Source organism: Elgaria multicarinata, chromosome 9, assembly GCF_023053635.1.
Source record: "Elgaria multicarinata webbii isolate HBS135686 ecotype San Diego chromosome 9, rElgMul1.1.pri, whole genome shotgun sequence".
NCBI classification, from domain to species: Eukaryota; Metazoa; Chordata; class Lepidosauria; order Squamata; family Anguidae; genus Elgaria; species Elgaria multicarinata.
Window position 1 is genome coordinate 66501774 of NC_086179.1, and position 19140 is coordinate 66520913.

The window sequence follows — 19140 nt, forward strand, 5'->3', positions numbered from 1 at the left end:
TAACTATTCATCAGCATCATGAAGTGTTAAGTATATGCTTCCCTTGTTCTTTTTACAAACTGCTCAGAGTGGCTTACATAGAATGCCCAGAACATTTTCCTTCAAGCTACTGCTCACAGCCCAGACCCCTTCATCTTTAGCATGTGAGCGGTATCCTGTGCTTTTAGGACCATTGTCTGAAAATTGTTGGCAGCTCGATTAGGACATTAACATTAGAACATTGGCTAATCATACATTTCTGTATGAACTGATCTCCTTCATGCTATATCTGATCTACCTTATTCCTTTATGAATAAATTTGGTCCCCTTGTCTCTATTGGCTTCTTCTCTTTTGCCTGATTTAACAAATGAGCCTATAAGAATACTGGTGAACTAGCCCTATGAACTATATATTCCAGTGAGATCCAATGAAAGTTACATTGAAAATATTTTCAGTATTGGTTAATGTAACAAAAGCCCTGTTTTATTGAACCAAAGGTCCATTTAGTCCAGCCTTTCCCAATCTGGGGCCCTGATGAAGTTTTTGGACTACAGCTTTCAGCATTCTTGACAGTTGGTCATGCTAGCTGGGGCTGATGTGAGTTGAAATCCAAAACTTCTGGAAAGTATCTGGTTGGGGAAGGCTAATCTAGTCAAACGTCCTGTTGTCCAAAGTGACCATCCAGATGCCCACAAGTGGAGTATTAAGGCAAGAGCCAGTGTGGTGTAGTGGCTAAAGTGTTGGACTAGGAGTCGGGAGATCCACTCAGCCATAGAAACCCACTGGGTGACTTTGGGCCAGTCACAGTCTCAGCCCAACGTACCTCATAGTGTTGTTGTGAGGATAAAATGGAGAAGAGGAGGATTATGTATGCCTCCTTGGGTTCCTTGGAGGAAAAAGGTGGGATATAAATGCTAATAGTAATAATAATAATAAGAGTCCTCTCTGATTGTTTGACATCAGCAACTAGTATTCAGAGGCTTGGCTATCCTAGCTAAATAGCCATTGATAGCTCTACCTTCCATGAATTTGTCCAATCCCCTTTTAAAGCCATCTAATCCAGGTTCTATCACTACTTCTTGTGACAGTGAATTTGATAAGTTAATTATGCATTGTGCAATGCACTTTCTTTTGTTTGTCCTGAATCAGATACCAATCTAAGTTTTAACCATATATTGCAGGAAAATAAGAGTCTACAGTAACTTTCAAACCCATAATCTCTATGGTGAGAAATAAGAGAAGGCTAATCTTACTTGTTCTCTATGCAGGACACTTTGGATGTGTTTATCATGGAACTTTGTTGGATACTGACGGCAGGAAAATTCACTGTGCTGTGAAGTCCTTGAATAGTGAGTCACATGGTTTTTAACAGTAAGCCATAATCAGTTTTAAAGCAAGCAGAGTCAACTTATACCACACTGTAGTACAGAACTGCACTTTCACCTACTAACAGTACTAGTTGAATACAGGCTATTTTCAGTGGGTGTCTTTGTATGGCATGCAGAAAAAGCTTTTCTAAGGACTTATTTGTCTCGCCGTGTCCATGTGGAGGAATGTTCATCTCCTCTCCTCCTGCCCCCCCTTGATAAATACAAGATTAAAGGAAAGAAATGCAGAAGTATCGTTTTACACACTGCTGGGCTGCTTTATGTTCACTTTTTATGAGTGAGACAGTTGGAAAACAGCAGGAGCAAATTGGCACACACTAGTAATGACCTTCCTCTGGTGTTGCACTTGGGACATTTCTATTTATTGTTACTACTCTATGAAAAAATGAAGGGAGGTGCAATTAAAAAACAAAGAATTCTGGAACTACAAATGTATGCTGTGAATGTATTCAGTACATTCTGGCAATGAGAAACATTCATTGAGTTATACAGATGACATTTCCAATTCAGTTGGCTGTAGATCTGGAATGCCTAGTCCTGCAACCCAGTAACTTTCCTTCTATGACTAGACATGCTGGATATAATCTTGAGGGAGAATCCTTGGCTCAATTTTAATGGAGGTGTCAACAAAGTTTTATTTTAATTTATATTGACTTGGGGGAGGGAGCACTTTTAAGAGTAACATTTGACATTGATTTAATTATGTTTCAAATGTGTTAAAATGTACTAGAAATGAGATACATGGTTATTTTTTTATTTGGTTTTGCAACTGCATTTCTCAGGGATTACAGACTTGGATGAAGTCGCCCAATTCCTAAAAGAAGGGATCATAATGAAGGATTTCACTCATCCCAATGTCCTATCGCTACTTGGAATTTGCTTGCCCAGTGAAGGATCTCCTCTGGTGGTGCTTCCTTATATGAAACATGGAGATCTTCGAAACTTCATTAGAAATGAGTCTCACGTATGTACATTCTGGGGCCAGTTAATGATAGTGCAGTTAGGCAATATGTATGTGACTACTGGTCTTTCTAAAAACACTAACTGATTGATCAGCCTTCGCTTTTCAATGTTGGAAACTTCCATGAGTAAAGCTCACAGAAGGTGCCACTGCCCATTTTTGGGAAACCTCTCCCCCTGCACCAGAGCTACCTCATTCAACAGGGTTCCCTGATCCTCTGTGTTGATTTTTCAGGGGGCTGGGAAACCTAGTGTGTTAAGGAGGAGACAAGGAAGTATGCTTCCGCCAACCCAGTTGTATGTGCGTAAATGGATCCAGCTCAGAGGGCCCATTCACAGCAACAATTAATGATTTGCTAGGTCACATGCTGCTGTCACTTAAAATATGCAATCTCCAATTAGCCTGAACATGGCTTGCAAACCCACACACTATGAATTATTTGTTGGTCAAACTAATCTAAGAACTAATTGTAAGTTAACTTTGGGTTGTTTAATCCTTGAACAACACATAGTGCTTGGGTTTGCACATCACAGAGCAGCCTAAGGTCAGGCCAATCAGAGGTTGCATATTCAAAGAGACAGCTGCCCACACACACTTGTGACCTGGTTAATGAACCTACAATCTACCATCGCTACATGCCAAGCGGGTTAGTGTCATTTAGACAGAACAATCAGTCAACCAAAAGCAATGTTTTAAGAGCCCCAAATTGTATAAATATAGTTTCTTTTACTCTTAAGCTTTCATTGGCATAAAGTCAGTTCCAAACATCTCTCATCTCCCTGACTTTCCTTTCCACTACTGTCCTAGGTAGTTATCTAAAGACAAAGTTGAAGTTTAGTTACAATAAACTGAAGATAGTGGTTACTATACCAAGTAATACTCTTTCATTGTGTATCTAAACATTGCTGGCCATTCATTTCTTCTTAGTTTTTGTACAATAGGGCTAGCATTTTACTTAGCTCACAGCTTTCTAGTATATCTGTTCATGCCTAGAAAGATTATGACCACTGCATTCTAGGTGAGCAACTATGTGCACACTTGTTTGGAAGTGAGTCCTATTGAATGCATGAGGACTTACTTCTGATTAATGAATGCTGTTCATATAACTAAAGTATTGTACCTATGAATATGAATTTCCTTCATTGCTGTTTCTGAGTATACTTTGTATGATTTCACCATACAAATGTTTTAATAGACTTAATTATTTAATGTATTGATTGTCCATTTGTGTTTTCTACTACTAAGCAAAGCTCAGTTTTCAAAAACATGGTGGTAAAACACAGAAAGCAAAAACTAAAGGGTCATTTAATCAATTATATTTTATAGTAGACATTTATTACTCTGTTTTTAAGTTGTTTTAATTTAACTATCCATATTTAATGTCATTGTCCATATTTTATAGAACCCAACAGTAAAGGATTTGATTGGATTTGGCCTGCAAGTGGCAAAGGGGATGAAATACCTTGCAAGCAAAAAGTTTGTCCATAGAGATTTAGCAGCAAGAAATTGTATGTAAGTACAGTAACCTGATTCCATCGTAGCTTAGAGCACTGTGTAAAGTAATGCTCGAAGAAAGAACCCTCCAAACTGCACAGCTTTATTTGTATTTTATACTCTGATATATCCTGTTTGGTTCATTGCTGCTGCATCCATAATCGAAGCTCCTTCCACTCTGGAGCCAATAGCAATGTTCATAGTATTCTCCGTCTGCCTTCCATCGATGTAATCACCATGTGCAGAACTGCTGAGCTTTGCACAGAGAGTTATATCTCTTATGCAGCACAATCCTATCTATATTTACTCAGGAGCAAGTCCCACAGCATTCAGTTGGGCTTCCTTCCAGGAAAGCATGCATTGATTCAGCCTTAAGGCTATTTTCTGTGCAGAATTCCTCCACTGAAATATCTCTGCTTAAGACAGTATCCTCTCTGGATAAGAAAGTGTACTGTATGGGCTGCTCAAGAGAAACTCCCAAGGCTTCCGTTTGAAATCCATCCTTTCCATACTCTTGGTGCTTTCTTTAGGCTTCTTTCTTTCCTGAAATGCCATTGGGTTCTGAAAACTCAGCAGTTTGTTTTACTTATTTCATTGGGTAATATAACATAGCAGTTTTCAAAAAAATGTTCACTTGGATGCAACATTGGCCTGGTTTGCATGATCACCACTGCCCATAGTGGATTGTTTAAGACACAATGAGCCATGGTGTGTACCAGGCAGTTCTTGATTATTCAAGCTATGGCTTGTTGTGTCATCTGAACCTATGGACTGTGGAATATGTGAGGATTAAACAACCCTCACATAACCCACAGTCCCCAGTTCAGATGACATGATAAGCCAAAGCTTGAATATTCAAAATGGCCATTTTAAATCTTCAAGCCGTGGCATGTTGAGGCTTAAATAAGCCGCGTGAACCAGTCCATAGTGAACTAATGCCTCACAAAATAATTACAGATGAATTAACAGATGAAATCAATAATGAGCTTCATGCCACCATTATATTTGACATTTATCTGTCAAAAATATTCAAAAGGATTTTAGAAAACTACTGTAAACAATTGCTCTTTTTGGTTTCATTATTCTGTCACTTAAAGTTAGTGATAAACTATATGTCTTCACTACAGTGCCTAATTGAAACAAACACTTTGGAATTATTAAATGAAAACAAACAAAAGAGCTGGTTGGATAGCAGAACTTGTTGTTCATAGTTTCACCTTAGTTTTTCTCTGAGCTCTACTATGCAAGATTTTTTTTTACCAATCAAACATTATGCAAAGAACCTTATTAGTGTCTGGGTGACCAGACAGTTTAGTTCACGCAGTGATTGATTGGTACAATAGTTGTCAGCATCATTATGCTGATTCATCACCTACATTATGAATTAATGAGCTTAACAGCGTTAATTAATAGAGTTTATGCTCTAGACATGTGGTGATTGAGTTCCATTAGCATAAAAAGGCGACCACGAGGTTGCAGACTTCTTTAAAGTGTTCATAAGTATTATCAATAAAATAGCTCTATATTAGCTATTCAAATTGCAGATGAATTACTGTCCTGGTTTATTACTCATATATATATATATATATATATATATATATATATATATATTTACATTGATGAGGTTCTAAGACATTAAAGGGAAAAGATTCATGCCATCTCAAACCATTCAGCTTTAGTTACCAGCACAGCAAGTAGATGACAGCTAGAGTAACAAAGAAGCAAAGTACCTTGGAACAAATTAATGAGCATTCTTATTGGTGGGGGTGGTCAGATGCCACTTAACTGCTAACCAGAAACGTGTTACACTGGGCCATGAATAGCATCTGGTGAGATGGCTGTGTGATTTGTTCACCATGGGGTACTCCTAGATCCATCATTGTCTCTGGAAGCCTAAGTGGCAGCAGCAGCTCGGAGTGCCTTTTACCAACTATGCCTGGCTTGCCAGCTGCGGACTCTTTTGGACAGGGATAGCTTGGCCACAGTGGTATGGCATTAGCAACCTCAAGACTGGATTACTGCAATGCATTCTATGTGGGGCTGCACTAGCTCCAGCTGCTCTGGAAGCTGGAGCTAGTGCAAAAACGCAGCAGGTCGGCTGTTGTCAGGAGCTGCTTCTTTTCAGCATGTAACGTCTTTTCTGAGGGAACAGCACTGGCTGCCTACTGGCTACTGGGCCAAGTTTAAGATTTTGGTACTAGTGTTTGGTGCTAAACAACTTGCGACTAGGATAGCTAAGACAGTGCCTTCTCCCTTACCAACCTGCCCAATCACTGAGGTCGTCGGAGGGCATGCTCCTGGTTGTTTCACGTGGACCTGTGGCCTGATTGGAATCTACCAGGAGAAGAGCCTTCAATGTAGTGGCCCTTCTCTGTGGAACTCTCTGCCCCTGGAGGTCAGGCAGGCACCAACACTAGGTTGCTTCCGGTGCCTTCTGAAAACAACTCGGTTTCAAGAAGCCTTCCCCAACTGACTAACCACTTTTTTTTCTGGCTTCTTTCTTTTTAAATTGAATAATTTTAATTTGCTTTTTAATCTTCTTTCTTTTACTGTTTATATCTATGTTCACCGCTCTGGAATCTGTGTTAGATAATTGTGGTATATAAATGTTGTAAATAATAAATAAATAAAATTTAACTTAACCCACACTTAGTAGACAGCATACCTGTCATAGGTTAGATCTACTTATATCAAAAAGTGGATGAACCAGGAGATAAAATAATGAGAAATTATTATTATTATTATTATTATTATTATTATTATTATTGCCACTACTATTGCTTATTCAATTTATAAGCTGTTTTATTGCCAAAATTCTCAAGGTGATGTTTTAAATAACAGCAAAAATAACTCCCAGAACTATTAAATCTTTGTTGCACAAGCAATGGATCTTGCATGTGGAACAGAAGCAGTTGCGGGAGGGGGCAACAGAATTTGTGAATGTTCAGCATTCCGTTGGATACTGCCCACAGGGACCCAAATATTCAACCCAAATATTGGATTATTGTAGCTTAGTTATTGAGAATTCCTCCCCTTGGTGTATTGATATTGCACTAGTACTCCAGTTCTCTTACATATTGTTAAAATATGTAAGATAGCCTTTGAAGTCAATGGTTTCAAAGACATTATAAGACAATGTAAATTGTGTCTTCTCAGCTCCAGATAATGTTTTTTGTCATTTTTCTAGGCTGGATGAAAAATTCACTGTCAAGGTTGCTGATTTTGGCCTTGCTAGAGATGTCTATGATAAAGAATACTACAGTGTGCACAATAAAACAGGAGCCAAGCTGCCAGTAAAATGGATGGCTTTAGAAAGTTTGCAAACACAGAAGTTCACTACAAAGTCAGATGTGGTAATGTGCCTATAATTATTTATGTAACTCTTGCTGACTCTCCACATTTCAAGGCATTCCTGGAAATATTAAAGTAAAAGAATGATATGGTAGATTAATGCAAATACCTTGTAATCCTAAATCAAAACTAAGTTTTAGTTCTTGCAAAATATGACTGGTTTATGCCTATTTTGCTTTTCTGTCCACATTCCCTAACCACAGAATTTTAAACATAGCAGCAAAAGATGTTAAAATTTTAGACCATACCCTGACTGTGTGGCTGTTGTCCCCTGTTGTAAATGTACTGATCTCGAAAGAACCTGTAACAAACATGATCACATTGGTCTGACTTTAACGTTTGGTCAACTCAATCCAACCAGCTCCATTTTTTCCCTAAGGTTCAAGACTTCTTGTCTGCTTCACATATAGTAGAGAGACCTGTCACACTATTTTCCTTTCTCAGTCCTTGTCAAGAATGCTGTAGACTGTCAGTGAAAAGAAAAAGTATACATTTCTGACAAATTAATGCAGGAGTCCCCAACCTTTCGGGGCTGGCTGGCACATCTGGAATTTTGAGAGTGTTGTGGGTACTCTCACAAAATGGTTGCCACGGGGGCTTCAGCATTCACAAAACAACTGCCACAGTGGACATGGACACATGTAACTCCCATAAACACCCATTTCCCAGAAGGCAAACTGGTGAGGCCAAAAGAAAAATAAGTTGCTCAAGAATAAGTACAAGGCACAGGTCCGGTGTGAGTTCCAAAACACAAAACAACTATTTTGAACCCCAATCTCACAGAAGATAACTGATGAGGCTCAAAGACTAGTAACTTCACCAAGAAACTGAATACAAGGTAGAGGTGGTGTCCAAGCCTCAAATGCCAAATCACATATTTGCTCCTATCAAACACAATAAAATACCCATTTCACAAAAGGCAAACTGGTGATGCTCAGAGAAACACAGATATGCACACAGCAGGCAAATAGACATCACACACACAAAATGCCCCAAGCAAAACATACACACAGCCCCAGGCAAAACATTCACACCACATCAAAACAAGCACACCAGCTAAGACACATAGACAACATTTTAAAAAACAAACATTAAAAAAACAAGAAACAGGCAAATTGTACACATAGCTTAGACAAAATCCCCTCTCCTTGCTTTCTAGTCTCCAATAGCCCATAAGACACTCCCTACCACCCCCAGCGTAGCGTTTTTTCCCTTTTTTGGGGGGGGGGGCAGCAAGGCACACTTCAAAATGAAATACTGGGCTGCACCCCCCCCCCCATTTTCATTTTCTAAGAATGCCTCTATGCCCCAGAGGCATTCTTGGAAATAAGGATGATGCTGGAGGCTTATGTTTCACTTTGCAGCATGCCTGCCTCCCTCCCAATTAAATTGTTTTTGTTCAATTAAAAAAATAAATCTTAAAACACACACACAGGAGTGTCAGGGAGTTTGGCAGGAGTCAAAATGGAAGTCAAATTTCTCTTCCATTTACTTCCCAGCCCTTAAATTTGTGCAGGTTTCCCCTCCATTTACTTCCCAACCTTACATTTGCACAATTTTCCCTTCTATTTATTCCCAGCCTTTAAATTCATGCAATATTCCCAACAGTTTAAACAAAAGACCTTAGAGAGTGGCTGAATGCGACAGAACAAATGGTGTGCCTGCACCAGTAAGGCATACAATCGTACCCTCCTCAATGGGGCCCCATTCACTCTGTCCCATGCAGTTGCCTTCTAAGGGATTTTTTAAATTGTCAGAGAGATTTGCACATATCCACTGAAGTGCAGTAACCACAGCAGATACTGCTCCGAAAAGGAAAATGGAAGGAATTAATAACTCCCATTTTTAGACTAGCTGGAGACTTGGGGAAGTGTTACAAATGTGGAGGACACTGTTAAGTGTCAGTTCAACACTTAAAAGCAAGAGGATTACAATGCCAAAGGTGAGATATTGTCCCATCCCCCTTTTGGTGCATTTACTGCATTTGCGTTTCCCCCCATTTTTGGTGGTTCTGAATTGTGTTATTGGGTCCCTCCTTTCTCTTACTGTTATTTCTCCCACCCACCTGTCCTTTGCAACTGGGTGCAAATGCAGCCTTGTCTTGACAGTTCCCTTGCATGTTGCCTATCTCACTAAGGTGCTCCTGTTGATAGCTGAAACATACAAGTAAATTGACCAGGCAAGACAAGACTACACATCAGACAGCCAAATCTGTGCTCTTGTGCACTTGCAAAAGAATCAGAAAGAATAAAAATGAAAAAAATTACAAATACGTTTGCATACTCCCAAAGCAAGGGGGGAAATAGTGGTGAATGAGTGGCAGTCCTTCCAAAGTGCTGTTTTGTCATCAGTCGAGGAGCAGTCACTGGCAAGGAGGCGGCACTGGAGATATCTTGAAGACTGGCATGGTTGTTGTTTTTTTGCGTCTCTTGCCAAGTGCCTCTGTAGCTGATCATGGCAACCCACAATAAAATCACTCTCCCAGGTTTGGACAACACAACAACCCACTATGGGTATGAACAACCCTAAAACAAGCCATGGGTTCTCAAGATGGCTAGTTTGCAAAAATGCACTGGGTTTGGATGACACAGCAACCCATCATGGCTGGTTGCCCATGGTGGGTTGTCGAGTCATGCGAACCCAGTCAAATTGCCTTGGAGGCTGCGTTGGTTTCAATTGAACTTATTTATAAATAAGGGTACAATCCTATTCATGTTTATACAGGAAAAAAGTCCTACAATTCATGCTGGCTGGGTAATGTTGAGAGTTGTAGGACTTTTCTCTATCTAAACATGCAAATAATTGTGCCATAAGTGTCTGAGGATAGACATGTCAGATCACAATCCTGTACACATTTGAGAATACGCCAAATTGGTTATTTCCTCAGCCACAATTGGTTATTTCCTCAACCACAGAGTTGCAAGGCAAGAGCGGTAAAAGTGGTGGCTGCCGCTCTAGTCCAGCTGCCAGGATAGATTTTCAGAAGCAATAGCTGATGGGATACTAGAAAGAGGACTGAGGGGGGAGAGAGGGCGGGGGATGAGTGAGTGAACTCAGCATGAAGTAATAGTCAACTCAACACTGATCCTAATCCACAGCATGGTTGTTTATTATCCTGTTGTGTGGGGGTACCCCTAAACAACTGTTGACTTGATTATTACCCCACCATTGACTATTGTGTTGTCTGAACACAGCCATACACTTGCACAGAGTCCCAAGCACTGCAGTCTTTTGATTTGATTTTCCTTTACTTTTGTTAGTGGTCCTTTGGAGTATTACTTTGGGAGCTGATGACAAGAGGAGCGCCGCCCTACCCTGACGTCAACTCTTTTGATATTACTGTTTACTTACTACAAGGAAGAAGGCTCTTGCAACCTGAATATTGCCCAGATCCACTGTAAGAAAATAACTTGTATGACCTTATACAAGATCCAGATCTAAGTCATTTTGTTTTATAGATGAGAACTCACTTTCCTATCTTCCCATTGCAGGTATGAAGTCATGCTCAAATGTTGGCATCCGAAACCTGAACTACGGCCAGCATTTTCTGAGTTAGTTTCAGATATATCGATGATCTTCTCGACTTTCATTGGGGAGCATTATGTTCATGTGAATGCCACTTATGTCAATGTGAAATGTGTTGCACCTTATCCGTCTCTTCTGTCATCGCAAGACAACATAGACAGGGATGCAGATACATGACCGGGCATATTAACTATACCATCAAGTGGGGGGAAACCATAAATACTACTTCTTTTGCCGGCTGGTTTTTGTGAAAGCACTGTGTGTGTGTGTTGTACAAATTGCACTATTTTGAGGAGACAATTTCATGTTGCTGAAAGCTACAGGATTATATATTGTCCAGATATAATTTTCAACTGTGATGGGTGACTGTAACAACCAACGTTGCTGTTGCAACACTTCATCTACTGCCAGCTATCACTCATCTGTGAGTAATCCAGCTGCTGCTATAAATTTCACTGTGTGCAACTGATGAATTCAGAGGTCATCAGTCATTCAGAGTGCCAGGCACTTAGGGAATGAGTTAACACTATTGGTCAGCAATCTTTTGTTGTGTAAGGGAAAGGCTAAATAACAAATATTTCAGAATTGTAAAAATTCATCTCATCTCTATTAAAGGGTTGCTTTGCTTGCTATAGCAATTCGGCTGTTATGGAGGCATACAGGTAGACTAGCTGCCCAAATGAAAGCCCAAATGGGTGCTTGCCACATTGTCCAAGGGACCACAATACTTGGGTTTTCAAAACAATTTTGAACACTGGTTGCATTTATGTGATAAAATTATTGCAACAGCATTCAGAAACAAGGAACATAGTGAACATAATAGTTCTTTAAAGAAACCATTCCCATTCTGCAATAGGACTGAAATATTTTAGAAGTTTCTGTAAACAGTAGGCCAAAGAGTAGATTGAACAGATTTGTGGGCAACATTCCAGAGTGAAGATTAAGAAACTGTGTAGAAGACCTGAGAGAGGAGTTAGCTAATAACTATAGATTTTAGCAACAGTGGCTGTATGTGAATCAAAGAAGAAGCTGCAGCAGAAGAAAGGTGAAGAGCTTAATAAAGGATGTCAGACAGCCCTGAACCTGAACCAAATGAAGTGCAGTACAGTGTAACTGTTGCTAAACTGGGTGTGTCACATCTAAGCAAATAAGAACTGAGAAGAGATTGTGATGCAACCCAGAGCTGCTTGACGCTTTCAGCTGGTTCTGTAGATTGTGACATGCCATATGTCTTCATGATGACCAAAATAAAGATTTTTAAAACAGACAGTAATTTAAAGATTTTTTTAACTGTGCTCTTAATTTTAGATTGAGCATCACATTTCATTTCTGTTCCTGTGGAATTATGTGCATTCTACTGTATAGACTGGTGTAGGATTAATAGCTAGGTGGGTGGGGTTTTTTTTTTGGTGTAAACCCTTTCAAAGCATTCTATTTTTATATTGAAATTTTTATTTTTAATTTTATATATGTATAAAGTTTTGGTTAGGGCATAAAATACTGCACTGTGAACACTTCAAAAATACTTTATTAGCCTTTGAATCATAAGTTGTAAAGAGATTACAAATCTGATTCTGTAATGATGGGCAACGCAAATAGCTGATTGCATGCCATCTCCACCCCAAGTGTTAAAATCCCCATTGCTGGAATCAAAAAACACTTTCAACATCTTGGAGGATGTTGGATCCAAATATGAGGGGGATTTATTGTTCTTGAGAGAGAATGCTCCACTGAAAGATTTATGATGAGGTTGAAGTGGGTAAGTAAACTACTTGCTGATAATACTGGATTGCCACATCCATTTCAGCAGCAAATACTTCGTGTGTGCTAAGAGCAATGTTAATTGTGAATTGCCTTTGCACAAAAGGGTTCTGCTGCAGGCAAAAAGATGAAAAAAACATCTTGAGGGTTAAGGGAAATTATGATGCTATGGTTTAGTGCAGTTGTTCTGAACCTATGTACACATGTGTTGAGGAATGGGTGGGGACAATGAATCAATTATACTATTTATGAGACGAGATTAATGTCGTGGCTGGGACACCTGTAAATAATGTGTGATTCTTGTAGGGATTTGATGTTTGTACATTCATATACTTGCCAATAAGATGGATGGTACTTACCTTTATAATTGTGATGACTTAGCAAACTTATTAAAATAAAGTAAAACATTTGTATGTTGGCTGTTTGTTTCAAGTATGCATATATATGTTTAACTAAGAGTGGAGGTGATCCCACCAAAACTGGAATTCAATATTATTTGTGAAATAAGTAGGACTGTAGATGACGGGTGGACGTTAAATGGTTCCTACCCTGTAACCTGGTCAGGGGAGAATGATGCTTTACAAATAGAATTGAAGATGAAATGAGTAACTTAAGACTATGAGCCAGTTCACACAACAGGACAGCCCATCGAGGGTTAGTTTACCCTTGAAGAGCTGTGGTGTGTGCCGACTACCACTATGAATTGCTGTCATGTTGTGCAAAACCAGGTGGCTGGGGGTTCCTGAGGGCTAAGTTGCCCTCATATAGCTCAATGTCTTTTGTACAGTCATATGAGGGTTCTTTTGCCCTCAAATAACCCCCGCTGGCCAGGTTCACATGACACGACAACCTCTAGTCAGGGGTTGCAAATTCATAATGGCAGCCAGCACACACCATAGCTCTTCAAGGCTAAATTAACCCTCAATGGGCTGTCCTGTTGTGCAAACCAGGTTAGTGGGTTGGGTCCAAAGAAGCTCTTCCACATGTAGAGAGATTGTGTTAAACCTTGCACTAGAACAAGGTTGCAGAAACTGTGGCCCTCCAAATATTGGACTGAAACTCCCATCAACCAATGGACAAGGATGATGAGAGCTGAACAACATCTGAAGAGCCACTGATTCCCCATCACTGCACCAGAGCATTGCATGACAAAAATGAAACTAAATCCAAAAAGGCCTTCCGGTGCAAAAACTAGAACAATCTCTTGCACCAGTAGAACAAGAGATCAGCTGTATAATCCTCTTCCTATAGCACTACATGAACTCTTGTACAAGTGTTCATGGAACAGTGCTAGTGTCTATTTTCCTTTTACTCACAGCCCTTGCAATTCAATTTGTTATGAAGAATCTTAACATTTAAGATTGGTGTTCCAGTCTGCCCTGAGATACTTGTTCTCCAAGATGAGGACCAGAAAATTGCATGCAATTGATCTCCAATTAATAAGAAGGTCTGTACGATATCCCTAGGCACAAATAAATGTGTATTAATTTATTCCTATAGCATAACATTATACAGTAACCTTTCACAAATGTACATTTTTATTTCCACTTACACTGATATGGTACCTGTACATAAAACTGGATCTTGTTGGCTATGGAATCTTTTAAGAGCAAGCCTTTCTATAGCTCACATAATAACTCAAGTCACTGATGAGCCACCATTGATTACAACCTAAAGTATAAAAGATCTTAAAACTCTTTTAGCTGTTTATATTATTTTGTGCAAATTTAAGTTAATTAGATTTACCATGTTAATTTTTATAGAATTGAGTAATCACTTAGATTAAATAGACATGTGCTGTGTACTTGATACTGATAAAAGATTAATTCAATATATTTCAAAACATTACTGATGTAGCTACACAGATTTATTTTACAGCTACACTCAAAAGTTTGAAGTTAGATTTATAGTTTATTCCAGCCTGCATTATTCCAAAGACGTTAAGGGTGAGTACCTGTATATTGCACAAATATTTTTGTAAAGATAATTTCCCCTGATTGTTCAGTGTATTCAGGACGGAATATGAGTGAGACTCTTCCTCAAGCTGTTAGCAATTTATGACCCTGTTAGCTTTGGTCTAGTACCATGACCCTATTAGCAAAAATAGGACATTGATTTGGATAACATAATTTGTTGCATCGTCGGAACAGTCGCAGGTGCTTATTTCTGCAGCACATAATCACAAGATGGCATTTAGGCTGCTTGGCTTGATTCCTTTGATGTGTGTTAACATGCACGCCAAAACTATGCAGCTAGGCATCTTCAGACACTTCATTTCCTTGGGAAAATCTGAATTAAAGAAAACTCCAGAAGATAGTCTGAACAATAGGCATATTACTTGAAAAAGTGATCAGTGTTTTATACTACATTTCTATGCATCTTTAAAAAGATGCAGTTTTAACAATGTAGGTCCGTCTCCCACATTAAGAGGGTCATCACATGCGGGGAGGGGGGGAATTGAAACTGTCGCTTCTCCGTCTGTATGTTTGTCCCTAATTACTTCCTCTTTCTAAACAGGAAGTAAATGTGCACGTGGCCCATTCAGTGGGCCGTTTTGATCATGCTGCTTCTCCTGCACACAGCAGGGAATAGCAGTATCAGTTCCGTCTCAAAAAATAAGTAAGACTCACTGGGGTGATTTTTTTGTCACGCGAAGAAGGCTAGAAGGGGCGAGAGGCAGATGTCATTAGAGGGACCCGCGAAAATCTGTGAGTGCACAGTGACGAGCATACAATAAAACACTCGTCTGATGGAGTTCTAAGAGTACAGTATAAGATACCCCACACAAAAATAGTGAAAAAATGGAACAAACATCCTGACACAAACATCTCGACACAAACATTGCTATGACTATTTTTGACAGCCAAAAACAGATTTGTAATCCAAAGTCATCATCAAAGCGCCGGGGTAGCGAGCCTTTAACCCCTGGTTGAGGGACAACAGATTGAGGGACTGATGACAGTCGGTGGGGGTGGGGGGAATGTAACCATGAAACACACCAAAACTGCTTTGCTTTCCACGGGCCTGTCTGTAAGGCCATATCAGTTCTAGACATACATCCAAGATGAGCAAATCAAAATCTTATTCCCAAACCAGAATTTCCTTTTGTGGTTTGTCCCCTGGGGAGCTGAAACACACTCTGCATAAAGAGTTGATAACATTACTTATAACCACAGCACTAATGAAATTATCCAATAATGGGAAGCCCATGGAAACATTACACACCCACACATTATCACAGGAATGGGGAACCTTCAGCCACAGGCCTCATAATGGCTCACAAGGGGTCCACATCTGTCCAGCCAGCTTCTCGCTCTATCTTTACCCCCTCTCTGCTGGCTCCACCCCCTCAGCATCCCCAATACAAACACCTTTGCTTCTTAAAAGCCTAATTACAGAGCAGGAGGGTATTTTAAAAGGTGGTGGTCGCTGTTAGGGAGGACTAACCCAACCCTTCCCAATGCTGCAACACCCCACCCCCCTGAAAAAGTTGTCACTCCCCTCACTCCATTTAGGCCTTTTTTAAAAAAAAATATTGTAGCAGGGGAAGACATTTTCAGAAGGGGTAGTATTTCTGTGTGTTTGTGAGTGAGCGAAAGAGAGACTGGGGCATCGGCAGTCACATTGCAGAACCATATACCAGCAGTGCAGTAGCCCCGCCCATTGTGGCCCTGTACAGAAGACACTTTAAACCATGGCTTTAACCACAGTGGTTAAGACAGAAAGTCAGGTCGTGTTCAGAAGACACTTTAACCCATGGCTTTAACCATGGTGAACGAGGCTTTCTGGCTTAACCACCATGGTTAAAGCTGTGGTTTAAGGTGTCTTTTGAATGGGGCCATTGTGTGTTGCCCGACTTGCTGCTGGGCATGTAACCCTTGACATGGTTGCCCTAAACAATTTGGCCCTTGGGCTAAAAAAGGGTTCCCTCCCCTGAGTTATCTTGAGCTTGGCTAAATCTGAAACATTCCAAGGAAAGTGACATTCATACATTACTTCTGTGAATAGAGATCCTGATCTTTACATTACCTCTCTTGAGTTGTGCATCTTAATCCTTGTATAAGGAATATTGTTGGGATCTATTATGAAAGCACTTCAGTAAATTCATAACTTACTACATGCAGTTCTCAATTTCAGCCGTTCCAAATATATGCCTTGTTCTACTGTTTCCACCTTTTCTATTTTTGAAATGGTTGTTAAAACAATTAAAACATTATTAAAAAGAAAAACAGGTGGCTTCAGTGTGCGAAATGCACATTCACATCCATACTTCAATATAATTCAGCCAGTTAACACATTCTTTATCACACATCTTTAAACTGTTTCCTTTTACAAATGTCATGAAAAATAGAAGTACACATTACTCCTTTAGCGCTTTCAACATACAATGTACTTTAAAATCATCTCCCCAGTGACTTCGCGACAGCCGCATACCCTGTGTTTCATGTTCAAGGTTTTTTTTTTTTATCCTGGGTGTTGCCCAAACAAACAGAACACTCCTTCTGCTGTGAAAGATATTCTTTTATATGAGATTTCTGCTTTTCTCAGCAAAGTCTCAGAAGAAGTTAATGTGAAAAGAGCAGGACATCCCCTTTTCTAAATTTCGCAGAGAGAAAAGTTGGCAACTTCAATTTGCACTCAGAAGATGTGCCTCCCTCGTGTCAATTGTGAAAGAGAAGTCCACATTTCAGTGCCCACTCTTCTTGAGAAAACACACAGAAGTAGAGGCACATTAATTTTTCAATTGTTTTTGTGTATTTTACCTAGAAAAGACACAAGAAATGCATCTTTAGGCCAAAGTACAAAATGTCAGGTGACTTCAAAATAACAGGAAGTGGGGTGGGGGAATGAGTGAAAACCAGAAATTCAAACATTTATAACACCAGCATGATGTTCTGCTTTGCAGGTTTTCCTTTAGTAGGAATGACATAATTCTAGGAAACGGATGCCATTACAGATCTGAAAAGTCGGATTAGAGGAGCATAGCACTTTTGCCAAAAGAAAGAAATGTCTCTTAAACAGCCCAACCATTAATATTGATTTAAAGTGTGTGTGCTTTTAAAAAAAACCTATTAATATATCCGTTGATTAAAATGAATCAATTTGTTTAAGATTGGGACTGGTGTTTCACACTACAAGGTCATCCAACTATTTATTAATTACATTTCTATACTACCCAATAGTCAGAGCTCTCTGAGTGTTTCACAACAATTATCTATAACCTACAAGTGTTGTTTGCTCTTCAGACGCCAGCGTCTCCATGCTATGCTGACACAATGCAGGAGACTGGCGTCTGAAGAGCAAACAGCCCTTGTTGCATTAGACTAAATTTCCCTGAAGAAGGATCAGCATGCAGTTAAAAATACATAGGCATCTTTTTCTTCCATGGAATAAAACATCTTTTCTGTCTAGCCCTTTGCCTTTGGCCATTCCTTGTAGTGCTCCCCTTTTTGTCAGTTATAGCTCTAGCAGCCATCAGTTACTCTTTTTTCTTCTTCCCCCAACTAATGTATCACTGCTTCAAAAGAAATCACACTTCCGCCCAGTAACTCCAGTGGCATTTGATCTACAGTTGGATTGAAGTTAAAAATTAATTACTCTTCTAACATATTGATTACATGGCTATAAACATAAAAGCGAGAGCCCAGAACAATGTACACTGACCCTCTGTTAAAACAGCATGTTTGTTTTCAAAAGGAAACCAATTAAGCTTTCAAAACCCGGTTCCTTCTCAGAAAAGACAGGGGCGAAAATAAAACCAACAGTGCCACCTAGAGTATCTGTATGCTCCCTACTGATTATCCGGTATCATTATCAACCACCAATCAATTCCAAATTCCAGATGGTGCTTCCAAACGTGTTTGATGTTCAATTTGCAACCACAACTAATAGGAAGAGAGGCTGGAAGATAGCGAGCATGACTGATTTGTATTAGATTTTAAAATCAGTTGCATTAACGGCACATAAATGGATGGGTTGGTGAAGTCCACAAGCCAAGTACAGTGTTATGAAAGAGACAACGGGCATGTGAAGTTGTTGCATCCCAAAGGAATTGTACAGAGTTAACATTATGTCACAGCAGGCCCCATCATCCTGTGTCCCATTATGCTGAACTAGAAACAGATTTTTAATCTGAGAGGCGTTTGCTTGTAAGTTTACATTGGCTTGACAAGTAAGAGTTTCTACCTAAAATCCAGTGTGGGCACCCAAATTGGGACGCAGCACAACTGATGAATAGCTTAGGGCACCATCACACCCATTTCCCCCCCTCTGGTTTGTCTCCGAGTTGTTTTTACCTCCGTTTCATAAGTGCTGCAAGGGCTCCTTCACACACAATCCCTTTCACGTGAGTTTTCATTTGTTTGCTCTTCTATTCCATCTAGCCTCATCTCCTTCCTCCTCCAGTTCATTGGTTTTGGTACTCTGATGGGCGTGGGCTCTTTCCCCACCTCGTTCTGGCTTTGTTATTTAGCAATTACTTTTAAGGTTTCTTCTGGGCTCCATTTCTGCAGGCAATTGTGGGGGGGGGGGGGCGTTGGAGCACTAAAAAGTCCATTCAACCAACTAACAAGTCCCTAAGATGACTGTGCTGGAGGAGAACCGCCCCACCCTCCCCTTTCATCATCAAGACTCCATTAGCACACACACCCAACAAAGGAAAAAACAAGAGGGGAAACTAA

General features: G+C 39.8%; 1 protein-coding gene across 4 annotated transcripts in view; it reads left to right on the forward strand.

Annotated features, from left to right (window-relative positions):
• The window catches only part of MET (MET proto-oncogene, receptor tyrosine kinase), a 107174-nt gene extending 94305 nt beyond the window's left edge, over nt 1-12869 (forward strand). For all 4 annotated transcript variants that reach the window (XM_063134045.1, XM_063134042.1, XM_063134044.1 and 1 more), the window contains 6 exons: nt 1249-1329; nt 2151-2332; nt 3732-3841; nt 7011-7176; nt 10435-10571; nt 10666-12869. In XM_063134045.1, coding sequence (XP_062990115.1) covers nt 1249-1329; nt 2151-2332; nt 3732-3841; nt 7011-7176; nt 10435-10571; nt 10666-10876 — 887 coding nt within the window. In that variant the 3' untranslated portion in view covers nt 10877-12869. The remainder of the gene's footprint in view (nt 1-1248; nt 1330-2150; nt 2333-3731; nt 3842-7010; nt 7177-10434; nt 10572-10665) is intronic.
• The last annotated feature ends 6271 nt before the right edge of the window (nt 12870-19140 follow it).